The sequence below is a fragment of the Poecilia latipinna genome, unplaced genomic scaffold (genome assembly GCF_001443285.1).
Source record: "Poecilia latipinna isolate Pla-1442-1.1 unplaced genomic scaffold, P_latipinna-1.0 Scaffold1043, whole genome shotgun sequence".
NCBI lineage: Eukaryota > Metazoa > Chordata > Actinopteri > Cyprinodontiformes > Poeciliidae > Poecilia > Poecilia latipinna.
In genome coordinates, this window is record NW_015113659.1 from 162,527 (window position 1) to 179,312 (window position 16,786).

Below are 16,786 nucleotides of genomic sequence, written 5' to 3' on the forward strand. Positions count from 1 at the left end.
AATTCCAAAATTCACGACCCTGATACATTTTTGACTCCTGAAAAAAGTACCAATAATAAAAATAATAAATAAAAAATCTTGAGTAACAGATTTTCAGCTTTTGAAATTCAAGGAAATCTCCGCAAAGCAGCATTTTAGTTGGCAGGATGCAGATAATTTTATTTTCAGGAGTTGGCAAAAATGTGGTTGAAATAAAATCAACAGATGGAAACAATTCCTTAATGATTGGGAAAGGGTTGGATTTTGTCCTTTGATATGCATTGCTTGTCCCTGAGGGGACAAAGCAGGCACTGAAAGTTAAAGCAAAGAAAGGAAGGAGTGAAATGTAAACAAAAAGCTCTATCTGTGTAGGCTTCCTCTTGATAGTATGGCCAGGCACGTACAATAACAAGCAGAGCTCATTCTCTGCAGAACCAAGCCCTTTCACTTGGCTGAGTTTTTATTCCTTCATTATGGCAGCAGCATCTAAACTTTCCATCTCAAGCTGTAGGTTTGTTTATCCTCCTTTATTATTCGTAGATTCTTTCTGTTTTGCACCTCTAATCAGGCGTTTCTTGGAAGAGCAGTGCTGGACATCTGATTCAGGAGGAAAGTGAGCAAGTTTTACTCTCATAAGAAACCCCACGACCTTTCAGAGCCTTAAAACTGCAGCAGTTTTTATGTTTATTGGCTTCAGCTTTAATTTGTATTCATAGAAACACAACAGCCTGACCTTCTGTCTAATGAGCTTAGGGCTGTAAGAGAAGGCACGGCTTATTTTTTTCTTTACAGGATTGCATGTTTTATAGCCTCAACATCCCACTTAATGATTTCCCTCATGTTTAGCCTTTTATTGTAATGTTATAATGTTTATTTCTCTTTATTGTTTTAATGTGATGTAATGCTCATGTTTTAAAGTAAGTTTTTGGTGGTTTTTCTTCTAAACAAATTGTGTTCACACCAACTCTTGTTTTAAGACGACAGCAGCGAGCTTTAGACATCAGCTCTAGGCTTCGAGTCCAACTAGTCAGGTCTTATATTAAATAAAAACTCAAAAATAGTTATCTGCTGCAGGTAACCTGAGAAATTCTGGACTCAATTTAATTGATTTTAATATATTTATGTCTCCATACTGAGGTAATCATGGTTTGAGAATTAAAATGCATGTCTCAGTTTTCATCTCCAGAAAAGAGAATAAAAAAAAAAAACTTTATCACTCTACTTCCACAATTATGATTCAGTTTTTGTGCAGCAGTTTGAATCATAATTAAAACTAGAACATTTGCATTTCTTGCAAAAATGCAGTTTGATTTTGGTAAGATGAATATTTTTTTCTGAAATGGCATAATTATTTAAAGTGAAGTGCAAAAAACTTACTTGAATGCAGGAGCATCAGGAAAAAAGGCAAAACGGTGCAAATTTTCTTACAAAGCAAGCTTCAGGTTAAAATTTATGACAAGAGTGTGAAATTGGAGCAGAACCAATGCTTTTAATGCCAAATTGTGATTGCGTATTATGCTGAAGAATCTAAAGCTGAACTGGCACTTTGTCTCAGCCGTTGTTGTTTCTAAAGTGCTTCATAAATAAGTAAAAGTTGTAGAAGTAATGAGATGTAATGGAAGAGAGCAAAACTCAAGTCCAGGATGGAGCAGAAGGGAAGACTAAAGGAGGAGAAAGGGAGGATGTGATGTGATATGAAGATCTAATCTATTAAAATGTGAGATACAATAGCATATACAGAATAATAAAGAAGAACAGGAACACCTTCGACCTATTAAATCACACTTGGCATAATTTGTCCAGTTGGGAGTAGACTTATAAAAAGATCCGGGGGATCCCCAGCTGGAACCAAACCAGCGGTTCACTATCATTTCCTGCTACAATTTAAAACCCAGAGTCCAAAAATCTGACGGATGTGAGCTCATTAGGACCGCAGCTACCGTCAACCTGAGAAGGACCAAGAAAGAGCGCACAAACTTCCTGCCCACCGTCCACAAAGAAAGCATCTGTCTGACCTTTGACACCTTCCGCTCCGCTTCCTGTCCCACACGTGCAGCCGATGCCACTTCAAACGTTTCACCGCAGCTTCTGTCCCCAAAACACGTGGAAGGTCACAAACAGGAATGCCTGCAAGGTTTGAGCTCTCAGTTACTAAATGTCTGTCAGGATTTAAGAAAATGTTTTCCTGTCTGAAAAACATGGACAATCTTTCAATGATAAGGATTTCAGTTTGAGGTAGTTGCTCTTTTCAAGATAACCTCTCAGTTATACGACACTTAAGAGTTTTTTTTTTCTTTAAATTGTTAGTAATCCTACTTTCATGCTCTACTTTTATTTTCTCTAAAATTTCAACAGCTTCCATTCCTCTTTGTAACCATGTAACCTTAATTGCTCAGAAGAAAATCCCATAAAGTTTACTCACGGTGGGTTTTTAGTTTCAAAACCCCCTGACCTTTGGCCCCTCTAATCGGGCTGGGGGCACGATGGGGGGCGGCAGGTGGGGATAAAGCTGCAGACCTTCAGTCCTTGTTACCGAAAAGCTTCAAAGGAGCTTTACCGCTCATGATACCAGACTGTAATCTCCCATATGGCATCATGAGATCATCCACCTCGATGTGTTCACCACACCCCCAAAAACAGCAACAGAGAATAAACAGAACTCACATGCAGGGTGTACTCTTACTTACAGTTTATTTGTGTATGCCGTGATAATTATGGACCAACATTAATAGATACTTTTTAAAATCTGGTGGCAACAGACATTATGTGTAACTCAAGAAGAGGAGAGTTTTTTTTTTCCTTTAAATAGAGTTCTCTATGTTTTCTGCACCTGGAAAGAAGAGAATAATCAAACAAGGCAGTTTTATTTATAGTGACCTTATATTATAAGTAGACTGTTTGAATTAGGTCTTCATGCTTCTGGTATACTGACATGATGCAAAGATAGAGAAGGCTTCAGCGTTTTTATATAACCTTAAAGAAGTTAAAAAAAGACAAAGTTTAAAATATAATTAATGGGACCTGGAGAAAATGAAGAGCCTGCTGCACTGAACCCCATTGAAAATCTCCTGGCTATTCCACCAAATATTGATTTCTGAACCCGAGTTAAAACATTAGTATTGTTGTTTCTAAGTGAATATGAACTTGTTTTCTTTGCATTATTAAAAAAGCTCTGCATCTTTTTGTTATTTTGACCATTTCTCGTTTTCTGCAAATAAATACTAAGTTTTTGCTTGGAGTTTCAGAGACATGTTGTCAGCAGTTCATAGAATAAAAGAACAAGTTCATTTTATTCAAACTTATACCCATAAAGACTACAATCAGAGAAACTGAAGATTTTGCAGTGGTCTCTCAAAAAAGAAATTAAGCAAAAAAAAAAAAAAAATACACAGCTTATCAAAGCTGATAGAGGGATTTTAATAGTTCATATACATTCAACAGCCCGGATCTCAATCCTATAAACAGGTTGTGGGTCGATCTATAAAGACGAGTGAGACACTTGCCACCAGTTCTCTAAGGAGGAACTGACCAAACAAGCTATTGTGAAAAAGGTGTGGAAGATTTGACCCAGGTCAAATGTTTAAAAGACAATTATTCCTGATATTGAGCAAATACGTGTAAACTTTTCAAATAAAAAAATGTTCTCTGACATTTAGCAAATAGAAATAATTTTGCTGATGCTAATTAACCTAAAACAAGCAATAATAGCGATACAAATATGCGCATGTGTCCTTTCATGTAATGTATGTAAACTTGTGAATTATTGCACCTTTTTATTTGTTTTCCATTTGTTTTGCATTAAAAATATTTTACAATGTTTTAAAAACTGGTATTTTTAGAGGAGCGTGTTTGCTTTTGGGTGCCACTGTGTTTTGAACTTTACTAAAGTTAACTTTTAACCCCAGTGAAGTATTTCTGCTTTCGCTGACTTCAAAAGTTTATTCATGAGGAAGATCTCTATATCTGGACATTGTGGATCATATTTTGCTGCACCAACAATTCTAGCAGCAACACGTTGCCTCAAATATGACATCCTAGTTTGGCTGTTTATGTGTTATTAAGATAACACATATCATATGTCGCATGCATTTCTCCAGTAAATGTGCTGAATACATATGAAGATGACAATTTAACATTGATTTCCTCGACTTTGGTTAGCATTGTCTTGCTTAAATAAGCAAAATATTTCCTAAACAAGACTCCAAAATGACTCCAAAACCTGTGTATGCAAGTTTGGTACACTAGAAATTAACTCTTTCATGCATAAATTATGATCCTTTGGGTCAGGTTTTTTTTTTCCAACATTTTTTTTTGTATTATTTTCTTTAAAAAAGGTAGGAATTTTTTTTTTATAAAAAAGGTTTTTATTTTATTCTATTTTTTGATGATCAATTATAATTTTCTCCAAATAAAAAGTTGTTATTTGAAAAATACATCAGTAGTATTGTTCTTTAGGGGTTATCTGAGGTCACAATATTTTTTTTGGAAGGAGGGACCAGGTGAGTTGGCATGCTTGTTTGTCTGTCGGCCATATTGGATTTAACAAAAAATAATTTCTTGCATTTGCAGGTGACGGCCAGTAGTTGATGGTGTATTTTATTATGGATTAGTGTCCACTTCAGTGGTCTGTGTGCATTTATAACATAGAAATCCACAAGAAGCACAAGAGAATGACTTTTAGATAGCTGTCCACTGTGGTGACCACTATGCATGAAAGCGCTAAAAAAAAAATGTTTTCAATTTGACCTTTTGGAACTAATATTGGAAAAAGCAAGAGCTACGAGGAAAGCAACTCCACAGCTCCGTTCAGTTTGTTTCTGAATGTGGTTTTGGGGGTAATGTCTGGGTCACGTCTCCACCCCCATCTCTGCAGATTAGCCATAAAGCCTGTCTCCCATTCAACCCCACTCCCAGGGTTTTGGGTCTAGCCAGAGATGTTGAGCACTGCAAAAGTTCAAAACAGACAGGTGGGGGTCGAGAATGGGTTTGATTAAGGGTGTGGTAGGGACAAGAGAGGTTTAAGACAGTTTGTATTGTTTGCATAAGCAAAATGCAAAGAAGTGAAGATTATGAGAGGAGATGAACAAGGATGCCACAATGACAAGCACCCTTTAGCAATATGTGTGTAGAATTGTTTACAGGAATTTTAAGAAAAAGGCAACAATGAAGTTTTGAAGGAGGAATTTTACAGAAAGAAGCATGGAAGATGTCGCTGATGGGAGGGAAACTTAAAATGTTGGCTGTCGCGTTGCTGGACCACAGCTGAGGTTTGTTGGTGGACCGGGCAGAATAAGAAGGCCTGTATGTGCGCGGAGGACTCCATTCAGGGACCAAAGGCTGATGGCTGTGTGACGAGCTTCAGACGGCGCTGTGGGAATTTAGCCTATTTGAGATGCAAATGCCTCAAAGAGCTGAAAGAGAGGGAGGAACAGGTGTCCGAGGAAGTGTGCTGCTACAGCACGGGTGAGGGAGGGAGGGCGCTGAATGATAACACAGAAGCCATTCAACTGCTGGCTCCTGTCTTTACTTGACTTTTACCCCTTGTCTTAATTTCTTTTTTTTTTTTTTTATCAGCAATGCATGAAAAGAGATGGATGTGGGGTGAGCTGTCATAACAACTTAAATACCAGTCAGTGGAGAAAAGATGAGTTGTAAATTGTAAAAAAAATAAATAAATAAAAAACATGATGTTTTCACAATGGAAAATCTCTTTAATGGGACAATATATAAGATTAAGGGGGAACTGTGTGAAAAGCTGCAGAATGTGAGAATATGTCTTATTCCAGGTTGTGGGACAAACTAAAAGATGCAATCAGTATTTTATCTGTCTGTTCGTGGCCAAAATGTAAAAATGGTGTAAGACAGCAGCTGGCCTTTAAATGTATAAGCAGCAAAATTTTTGCAAAGCATCATCTTTAAATGCACAAACAAGTTTCAGATGATAATGCTTCAATGCTGTTTTTCTAACTCCACTTCACCCAGAACTACAACTTCAGCACATTAAAAATCAGAATGTGCTTTTTGCAGGTTCTTGAAGTTGGTAAATTATACATTCTCCAGTAGGCAAGCTGGAGCACAAGAGTTTTGAAAATGCATAAAATGTACGTGCTGAGAAGGTGATGGCAACTTATCCAAGTTTGGTACAAGCCAGACTCCCTGTTGATTGGAGAAGCGCACACGTCTCCAAATTGCAAACACAGGAAATAGGCAAAAGCACAAGACAATACTGAAAAGTCATATATTCAATTAAACCTAATTCTTATGTCTGTGGTGGAACTAAAAATTAAAAAAATCAGTGTAAAACGAAGCTGATTGGATAAAATAAAATAAAATTTTTGATTAAGAGAATAAAGTCTGCATATAAATTTTTTTTTACTATTCTGTTTTCTTTTCCCATACAAATCAAAACCTTGGTAAATATTAATACAAAGTAGCATTTCACTACATAAACTATACTTTTTTCTGTAATGCTGCTGGCATTTAGACCTCTTTAAATATTCCTTGGTACGGAACCATATTATGTCGATTTGAATCATATTTTCTATGAATAATTCTCAGATGATCAGTAAATACCACATAAATGTTAAAATGGAGCTGGAAGCTTTATGCTTTGTCCAGCAGATAAACATTTGGCAAAATGTAATTGATGCTCTGCACATGAATAAAAACACCAAATGCTTTAAATTTAAACAAAAACCTTCACTTTTTCTTGGAGAAAAGAACCACAAAACCACACAAATGCACTTTTTAAATTTGTTTAAAATTAACAGATAACCTTAGTGGCTTGTACAATAAAATTTCAGACATAAGACAATGGATATTTTGGTACATCAACTTACATCCATTAAAACAGCTTGTTGGACTGGCAAATGCTGCTTGCATAAAACTTCATTTGAAACTTCGTTCCTCATTTGACACCATATTATAACAACAATAATGATAATGAGGTACAACACTAACATCTATCTGATTATCAAAGGTTTATGGCTCACCAGATCAATAGTGACTTTGCTGTTGCAGATTACAAATAACAGCTTTTTATCAGTTCTTGTTTTTAAATACAACTTTTTAAAAATATATCATTTTAAACTGAAGGAACTGCAAACTTTAAAGAAGCTCTACATTCTCATACATTTGTCCCCTTTTAACAAATTAATGTTAACACTTTGAGAAAACCAAAACCCTCTTCTCAAATATTTAAAACATATAAACAACAAATCTTTGGCATACTGACACAAAACGCCGCTGGTGATGAACCTCGCTCCTCCGTCTGAATGTGAAGTTTTACCCCAAGAGCGGCTCACTGCTTTGGCTAAAAAAAAACCCCCAGCGTCAGGTCGCCCCCGTGTGGACAAGAAGAGCAATTACTGATTCATAGAACCAGCACATGAAAATGGGCCAAGCAGACAAGCTGGCAAGTGTTTGTCTGTGAGTTAGTGTGAATTGCTGAGAGATTGGAAACGTAGTGACTCGTCAGGGCAAAACCGAGGAAGAAAAGGTCATTAATTAATTAGGGCCAGCTTTAGTCCTCAAGGGCCACACCTGCCTGTTTTAGAGGAGTCTCTACCCCAACATAGCTGATTCAAATGGTCCAATTACCTCAAAGTATGGTAGAGGTACTCTACCAAATAATGAACTATTATTTGATTTATGTTTGTTGAACCAGAGAAATAACTGAAATATGCAGGATGACCCTTACGAACTGACTTCGGACATGTAGAATGAATGAATACCTCTTCCCATGAATTGCTCATTACTGATGTGCATTTCAAAATGATTACTTCTACAATTTAAAACCTTGCCCCCTATGCTTACATAGGCAGCAATATTTTAGCATAAAATACATTTAAACGCTATTTGGTCTAGTGAAATGTCTTAGCCCAACACCTGAGAAGTCTGTGTTGTGTCTATAAAGAGTAAAAAGCATTTTCCACTGCTTCTGCAGGGATTTAATGTTTATCCTGTCACTAAAAACTATGAAGTGGTTCATGCTGAAACAGAGTGTCGTGGAATGATTCATTCTATGAACTGGTGTAAACCTGGTCTGGTTAAAGGTACGTGTCGTGCTCGGCGCTGCTCAGACTCTCTTTGGACCCCTGGGTGGTCGTGTGATGAAGGGTTGAGGACGGATCACTGAGATTAACGATCCCGTCTGGTGGCAGGACGGTCGTCGTGTGCCCGTTTGCCTTTGCGGCCTTTTTACTTCCCTTCACTTCGTCTCCTGGAGCCGCTTCCGTTTTCGCCGCCAAAGGAGACTCAACGATGATGGTAGGTCTCTGTCTCAGCTCCTGCCGGCTCGGAGGCTCGGCAGACATTATGGCCTTGGCGCCGTGCATCCTCGGAGGGGACTTGCAACTTAGATCTCCGCGACTCTCCTTCCAACGTCGCAGCTGAGCTTGGTGTTCCTTCTCAATGTTCTTCTCAGACACCGGTAGATCGATGATCTGAAACACACAGGTAGCGGCGACGTCTCAGATTCAGGAAGACGGGCGATCGAACGAGTAAAGGTTACAACAGAGCAGCCCTACCTCCTGCACCAGGAAGCCTTCACGTGTGTACTGAGGCTGAATCTTTTTCAACAGCTCCATCGTCTCGTATAAACCTTGGCAGGTCTTGACTTTCTCTTGGGTTCCTAACATGCATTTCAGGAGAACCAGGCCCACTCTGAAGAGGATCTTCACTCCTGAGAGCAGAAACACCAATCAGAACACATGTAATTACATCTGCAAATGTAGATTGGATAAAACAAAAACTCTTACAAAGTATGTTTGGTCTAGTTTCTAGTGCAAATATCTTGGTACTCTTGAAATAAGACAAAAGTAACTTTTCAGCAAGATATAGGAGTTTATACTACTTAAAATTAATTCCTATATCTTGCTGAAAAGTTACTTGTCAGTTAGTTTTGTCTTATTTCAAGTATTTTAAGATATTTCCATGTTAGAAACTAGAGCAAAAATATCCAAACAGTGTTTCCATGTTTAAAATGACAGTCCAGAACTTCAGTATAAATTTTGGTTCAAACGATTATTTTATTCCGAGATGATTGCAAAAGCCACAAGATGTTTAAATCAGCTCTGTTTTTTTTTTTTTTTTGGCTCTTCTCAAATTTAAATCTCAAAACTGTTTTAAATAATTTTTCTTCAGTGAACATTTCAGTCCAGATTTGACCACAACTTAAACAGCGTTTGCCTGTGACCACAAGGGGGAGCTCTCTTTCTATAGGATGGACATGCGAGTAGGCACTAGAAATAAAATATCTTCCTCTCATTAGGTATTATTGCCAACCCGAGAGTAAAATGGCACCCTGGGTGGTGAGCCGTATCAACCCCAAAAGGATCTCTGATGTCCTCATGCAGCTGGACTCATGGAATCGCACTTTAAAATCTGAGTTGTTTCACTCAAATTCATGAAATTTCTAATTCTGCAAAAATCTTCTAATCACAACTGAATCAATGTTACACAGTTTAATCTTAAATGTAAAGTATTGCTTTCACTAAGACTTTGTTAAAGACGCAAATAAAGGTTTTTGAGTTGAATGCAAATAATTAATTTGGGTAATTTTTTTTTTACTACAAATGTACAACCCTTTAAAGTCTTGGGTGTTTTACTTTAAACTGAGGTTGTTTTTCCTGCATCTATTCAGGAATGTAAAGAAGAATTTTCCATTTCGGTGAAACAACAATTGGGTGTGGATGACTGACGCTAAATACAGTGACATTTACATACTGCTTTTGAATATTTCTGCATTTCTAAAAGTCTGAAACACAAAAGAAAAACATTTCCTGGAAAACTAGACAGATTACCTGAAAACTGAAAACTACGTTAAAGTCAAGACAAAATATGCTGAACTTTAGTAAACAATAAAAGCCCTTGTTAAACATTACATCAGTGTGTTTGCTCGCTCGCTCGCTCACTCGTCATTTATTACTAAGACACTAAAAATGCTCTGAGGGCGTGGCAGCAAATTCATCTGTGACTGTTTTCACACAAACAGCCAAAACGTTTTCACTCCAAGTGTGATATCATTACTGCTACCTAAAGGAAAACAAAGCGTTACGTTTCTTTAACTTTTTTCTCCCGGGGGGCCTCACCCTCACAGAGGAACATGTCCCAGACCCGCAGCACAGAGGACCAGGGCAGGGTCCGGGAGAAGGCGCACATAAACCACTCCGTCATGTACAGGATCGGCTCCAGCTTGTGTTTCTTTAAGTGGCGGTGAGCCACGGGAGACACCCCCCGCAGCAGAGCGTACAGGATCTCCCCGTCGAGCTGGATCGCCTCCTGTGGAGGAGACGGGGGAACAGCAGTGAGCAGGCGGGGACAACAGATTCCTCTGTCTCCGCCTAATCTGATTGTCTGCTTATCCCTGTCCTTGGCTCAGTCACCACCTTGTGTTATTAGCTTGTTAGCTTATCAGTATCCAGTGAGAGAAAGAGTCGCCTGACAAGTCTGACGGCTTCTATGGCCGCACATACCGTAGCATAGCAAAAATGTTCTGAAGCTGGTGTTTGTTTCACTGGAAAACTCTGACTGCAACTTAAAAACATGTAAAATGACAAACTCATGTCTTTGACGGCAAAATGTAATGTTTCAGTTGTTGACTGTGTGTTCTACGACTTTGTATTTTGGGGTTTTTATGACGTGCAGCACTTTGAAATGAAAATTTGATTTAATTTTTATTTCTGACCTACATGCGTATTCTGTGTATTTCTAGTAATAAGCGATCATCTCTTTGTCAAATCGTAAATTTCCGGTACACTGCAAAAAAACACAAAATCGCACCAAATACTTAATGACTTGTTTGAAGTCAATAATTCCTTAATATTGACTAAAAACTACTTGTTATAAGTGAAATAATCTGCCAGTGGAACAACACATTTTTACTTATATTAACATAGGACAAGTGTCTCGTCAATATTAAGGACTTATTGACTTAAAATTAACTTCTATACTGTGCTGAAAAGTTACTTGTGAGTTAGTTTAGTTTTATTTCATTTGTACTAAGATATCTGCACTGGAAACTAGACCAAAAATACTTGATAAGATCTTGAGTTTTTGCATAACGATGGACATGCTTTCAGGTAACGCCCCGCTGTTCCTCAGGTGGCTCTGTGACATACCAGCCCCGTGCTGTAGTATCCAGGAAGGTATTTTTCACAGATCTGCACAAGAACCCAGAAGGCATCCTAAAACAGAATTGTGACATCAGTGTCAAATATGAAAACCAAATATGGGGGGGGAAAAACACACACACTTTAAATAGATTGCTTGTAGATACTTTTGAAAGAGAAAAAAAATGGGATCTTGAAACATTAGAGGATGTTCACCTCAGCTGGCATGTGCATCAAGAGGACGGCAGCAACGGGAGCCTGAGCCTGACAGTAACCTTCGTCAGGTCGGTGGAGAGTGTAAGCTTTCAGGACGCGAAACAGATCCTGCTGCCTGCAGGAAAAAAACATGGACGATATCATCTTTGCAAGCATATCCGCTCAATTTTCCACATTTCTTCATGTTACAACCACATGTTTGGTGCTTTTTATTTTTTGTTGCGGTAAAAGTCACGTAGTATAAAACCATCTGGTCAGATCAGACCATAAATGAGCTTCTTAGCTTACAAGTGTGGCAGAAAACTGACAGCACACCACCTGCACAGTGAAACACGGTGGTGGCAGCATGATGCTCTGGGAAGGTTTTCCCACAGTGGAGAGGGACTGGATGGGAGTATGGACAAAATTAAATCCAACTCCCAACAGTTTGATAAGCCGAAATAAACACCTAGAGCTACAATGGGGAGGCTCTGGTCCAGTCAAAGTAAAGACAAGGCAAGACTTGAAGGTTTCTATTCACAGAATCTTTCCATCCAGCCTGATTGAAAGATTTGCAGCTGAAAATACAGCAGAAAAAGCTAAACAAATCCAAGACACACTTTTCAGATTCATATATAGTCAATCGTATAAAACCTCATAAAAAATGCGCAGCATTAACACCAATTCATACAGTAAAACAGGCAACTGACCCATGACCTCCTCTGGCTGCGAACATTTCATGAAAAGGAAACTGGCGATGAAGATCCCTCTCGATGATATCGACCCATTTAGGATCTCCTGGCTGAATGTCCAGCTCCTGAAACACATCGGTTCGTGACATGTTACAACTTTAAACAACCTTTAATGTTCTTGTAATCTGAAACAAACAAAAAAAAATGGAAATGAAGGATCATAATCTCATAACTGCAGCAGATCTAGTCAAATGCAGACATTAAGTTTATACACGAGTTCCTGCAAAAGTTCCTCATCGTAATGTTGATTTTTCCCGTGCAGAATAATAAAAAAAATGACGTTGCATGGCATAAAACGATGTTCTTCCAGCTGGGTTGATTAATACATGTCATAAAAAGGCAAGCATGAATCGTGCACCGACCTCAAACCGGCCCTTGTTTTGCTCCCGTTTTACTTTGGCCCCAGTGAGGTAGAGCCAGGCTCGGCCCCGTAAGGACGGAGGGATCCCCTTCTGACAGCGCTCTTTCACCTTTTATCCAACAAAAACACATCCAATCACTCAAAACTCACGCATGAAGTCATGAGAAACCCTTTTCTAAAACAAAAAGAACTAGATTTTCTCATAATCTCTTAGCGGATTCGGTGTGCGCATCGGACCTTGTTGTGTTTTTTGGCCATCCACTTGTCCCAGCTGTTCAGCATCTCCAGCCATTTAGCTTCGCGTTGCCTCAGCACCGCAATGGGGACTTCTTCCGCTCTGAGGAGACACAATCCATACAAACAGCGTTCAGACAAGCTGGCTGCGGCTCCTCTGTCCTCTGCTGTTGCTATATCTGGAGAATCCCGGTCTTCCTCGCACATGCAGGAAACTTTCCTCAGGAATCTGAGCGAGGTGGAGGGAAAACAGGAAGCTGAGGGGAACCTTTCCCCCAATTCAGCTCATCGCAGGCTCATGCACAAAGATATCTTCCCTTTGGAGCGGTGCAAGTGAAAACCAGCGTCATCCAGATACACACTTACAGCTCTAATCAGAGGTTTACATAAACTTACAATGAGCATGGATGCTATAAGGCTCTTAATGATTTACCTTAGCTTTTCTTTTGCCAGCTTGTTAAGGAACATTTAACCAAATATCACGTATTGAGTTCATTTTTCAGATTCAGCTCTTCATTGTCCCACATGTGGACATTTATTGCACAATTCAAGGAAGGGTAGGACATAATCAACACAATTATCACACTAAATAACAAGGATCATTGTAAAATGTTCCAAGCTCGGTTCCAAGTTGATTAAAAGGTTTAACTATGTTTGGGACAAACATCATTTTGATCCTGTTTGGGTCCATAATGAATATAAACTAGTGTTGATAAACAAAACATCTAAGATGTTTGCTCCATAGTCATACTGAATGTTAAGAGACTACAAAAAGATGAAATGCATGAAAATAACTGGTGTATGTAAAGTTCCAAATCATCTAGACGGTATTACATTCTATCATTAATAATAATAAAAAAAACAAATAAAAAATGCAGAATACTGTGTTGCCTATGACAGACCAGACTGCCAAGTCTGATTTATTATTGATCGTTCAGGTCTATATTCAGTTTAAAAGCACATTTTTAAGCTATATTTGTATTTTCGGTGAAGCCTCCAAATGTCAACTTTTCAAGAGAAGACTGTTTCATTTGAAACGGAAAAGCTTCTAATTATTATTGCTCTTGTGACTTTAAAAAGAGGGATGTCTGACATGAAGCAGTCAAAAGGTTTCAGAATAAGAGGACTCGTGTAGAAAACAGACGCCTGAAAGCTTTGCAGCTCACGTTAGTTTGCCTTCACACTGAGGGAGAGAGCTTGAACAATGCATAGATGAACAATAACCAAGTGAAAGGGAAATACACCACCCTGAGCTGCACTACAATTATCCTCTATTGTTTGCATGAACATGCAGAGGGAGGATCTGCCACAATGTTCAGCCTACAGATATAATCTGATTTCCTGTCCTTCCTTAGGCCATTATGATACATCTTCCATTTGCTATCCAGAAACACAGGAGTAATGAATTAGTTTAAACATGATGTTTTTGATTTTTCTCGTCCTATAATTCATTTAAAAATATATACATATTGAAGAAACAAAACTTGTCCAGGAAATAAATGGGGAAATGCTATATTTTGGAGTTCTTAAGCCAAACTTTGGAAGATAATCGCAAATGTAAAAAATCCATTCAATATTAGAACAGTAATCCAGAATTCTTCTACAAACATTAATGAACTCTACTGTTGGGTCACGACAGGCGCATTAGGACATTTTCTTTACATTAAGCATGCAACGGTCAACTCTTAGTGATATTATTGTAGTGGAACCGTTTAGGAATCTGCTGCAAGTTAGCCATTAGCACTCAGACCATCAGTGTTTCACAACCCTGGTCCTCGAGGCTCATGTTACCCCTAACCTGCATGTTTTAGATGTTTTCTTGCTTCAACACACCTGATTTCAGTTGACAACTGATTAACAGGCTTTTCGCTGAACTGCATTCATCTGAATCAGGTGTGTGAAAGCAGGGAAATATCTTAAACATGCAGGGCAGTGCGCCTGAAGGAGCAGAAGTCCAGCGTGCCTAAAAGCATTCTTGGCAATCTAAGTTTGGTGCAAAAAGTAGAGGCTGTCTTTCAGGAACTGAATAAAAAAATCAAATCCTAAAGCATACGATGACATTTTGGACAATAACTTCTTCCACTGTTGCAAAAAATATTTGGTGATACCTCATTTCTGTTCCAACATGAATGTGCACTAATGTGAACAGAATGGTCAATAAAAACACGGATGACTGAGCTTAGACAGGAAGAACCTGACTCATATACACAGAGTCTAGACCTAAACCATGATGAAACACCTCAAGAATTAATCAAGAGTGAAGCCTGGCCTTCTTGTCCAGCATCACTGTCTGACCTAACAAATATACTTCTGAAAGAATGTAGTAAACAATTTCTCATAAATAGTCTCCTAAACTACATGGAAATTCATTATAGCACAAATAGGAGGACAGACATCATATTAACCCAGATGTATTAAGAATTTTTGGACTCTAGTTGTTGTAGCCAAAATATATATAATCTTTTAAAACACGAAATTAAGATAGGCTACATATCAGTTTAAAATACACAAACAATAACCGTTGTCTTTTTCGAAGAATTATATTCCCACAAGGGGAAATGATCTTTTTTAGCTTCCTCATTCAATAATCTAACTGAAAGTTGGCTGTCAGTCGTGCTGAAATGTTACTCACAGTTCTCCGGCGGACTGCTGAGCTCCTCCAGTGAACCCGTACTTGTCCACCTGCGTCTCTTCGGGGATGGAGCCGTTCACCTCTGGCTCCAGTCCATTCGAGCTGCTCTTCCCGTTACTGTCCGTCAGCTTCTCTGTGTTGCCCTGAAGTTCCAGTCCATTTCTCTGCTCCGTTTTTGCCATTTAGACGGCATTTACCTCAGTAAAAGCAGGCGGTCTAGAGAGTGATCTCAAAACTTCAGCATGTAAGTTTAAAGCTCTCCATGCAGACGCCCGCTGGGTTAGCTAACTGCTACAGGACAAAGCTAGCTCGAAGACTAGCTGGTCAACACCTAAACAAACTATTGAGAGGTTATTTTCTTTGCTAAATCTCCGTATTTGAATCCAAAATGAACGTTACAGGTACACAAACCGATTTCCACCATGTGGTTAAATCCCCAGAGCCTAAATCCAACGACCAGCTCCAAAAAAAGAGGTTAAATTAGCTCGATTATTTGTAATACTATCGCCGAAGGTAACATGCTATTATCATAGTGCTGTCAGCTGACCTTTTCTTCTGAGTCTCACTGCTGTCAGCAAGAATGTAGGTTAGCTTTAGGCTACAAGGAAGAGAAACTGGCTGCCTGGAGCAAGTTAGTAAACAAAACATGCACGGCATCCAGTTGCTCTCGCCTTCCACCTACTGGTGAAGCACGAATATTACAACACAGTAATTGTCTGTCCTTTTACACTACAGATATCACGTCTAAAAATGAAATTGTAATTTCTTTCATAATATTATACTATTTATATTTTCTCCCAGTATGAATATATATATTTTTACAGTAAACTGTGCAAGTTGGTAGTTAGTAGTACTATGGTAACAGTAAAGACATAATTATAGTAAGTTTAAATTCTAGTAGTTTATATACAGTGAACTATTATCACAAACCATAAGCTGCAAGTTCTCAAAATCTTATTACAAAAAGTTACAGGAAAAGACCAGTAGGGTTCAGGTCAGTAACTTGTAAATCCAAGATGTACTATCTAAACTCCTGAAAGTTTCTTCAAAGTAACCTATAAAGCCCAGGTAATTACCCCTCGACTTCCAGACAAATCAGTGGAAGTACCATATATGTCCTATGAAGTTCTTTGCAAGTTCCCGAAAGTTATGAAGAAATTTTTATAAAAGTAACTACTGAGCCCAAAAAGAGTTCCTGTAGATTTATGAAAGTAAATCTTGAGTTTGACATTATTGAATGTAGTAAAATAAAAAACTAAATAGTTATATAAAAACAAAAAATACATTTAAAACAAAAGCAAACAAAAAATCTTCATCTGATTACCTGATTTGAGTGAAGCATCTTTTTCAAGCTGTCATTTTGAAAACATTTTTAAATGGGTGTTAAATTATATTTTTTATTTATTCTACCCAATAATAAGAAAATGTAAATAAAACATAAAACTGTTCATTATTCTGGCATTTAGCAAACAAGGATAATATTGGTAATCCTGATAATAGAAATAATTTAGTCTGATCCATT

General features: G+C 38.1%; 1 protein-coding gene and 1 long non-coding RNA gene across 2 annotated transcripts; both read right to left on the reverse strand.

The window, feature by feature from the left end:
- Positions 1–1,664: 1,664 nt before the first annotated feature.
- LOC106959078 (uncharacterized) lies at positions 1,665–2,528 on the reverse strand. The gene is made up of 2 exons (XR_001427274.1): positions 2,402–2,528; positions 1,665–2,106 (listed from the first exon to the last, which is right to left on the reverse strand). It is a non-coding gene; the product is annotated as an uncharacterized LOC106959078 (long non-coding RNA).
- A 4,192-nt stretch (positions 2,529–6,720) lies between these two features.
- On the reverse strand, positions 6,721–15,947 carry LOC106959095 (TBC1 domain family member 10A-like). Its single transcript, XM_015051414.1, has 9 exons — positions 15,265–15,947; positions 12,636–12,735; positions 12,400–12,507; positions 11,996–12,102; positions 11,307–11,421; positions 11,100–11,165; positions 10,071–10,260; positions 8,508–8,662; positions 6,721–8,423 (listed from the first exon to the last, which is right to left on the reverse strand). Exons 1-9 carry the CDS (start codon positions 15,444–15,446, stop codon positions 8,028–8,030), a joined length of 1,419 nt encoding a protein of 472 aa, XP_014906900.1. The 5' UTR covers positions 15,447–15,947; the 3' UTR covers positions 6,721–8,027.
- Between the last annotated feature and the right edge of the window lie 839 nt (positions 15,948–16,786).

Coding starts and splice junctions, on each gene's coding strand:
- LOC106959095 (XM_015051414.1), bottom strand. CDS start 15,446: ATGGCAAAAACGGAGCAGAGAAATGGACTGGAACTTCAGGGCAACACA. Junction 12,103..12,399: donor AAAACAAGGGCCGGTTTGAG/GTCGGTGCACGA, acceptor GATGTGTTTCAG/GAGCTGGACATTCAGCCAGG. Junction 8,663..10,070: donor GGACATGTTCCTCTGTGAGG/GTGAGGCCCCCC, acceptor TTCTGCTCTCAG/GAGTGAAGATCCTCTTCAGA.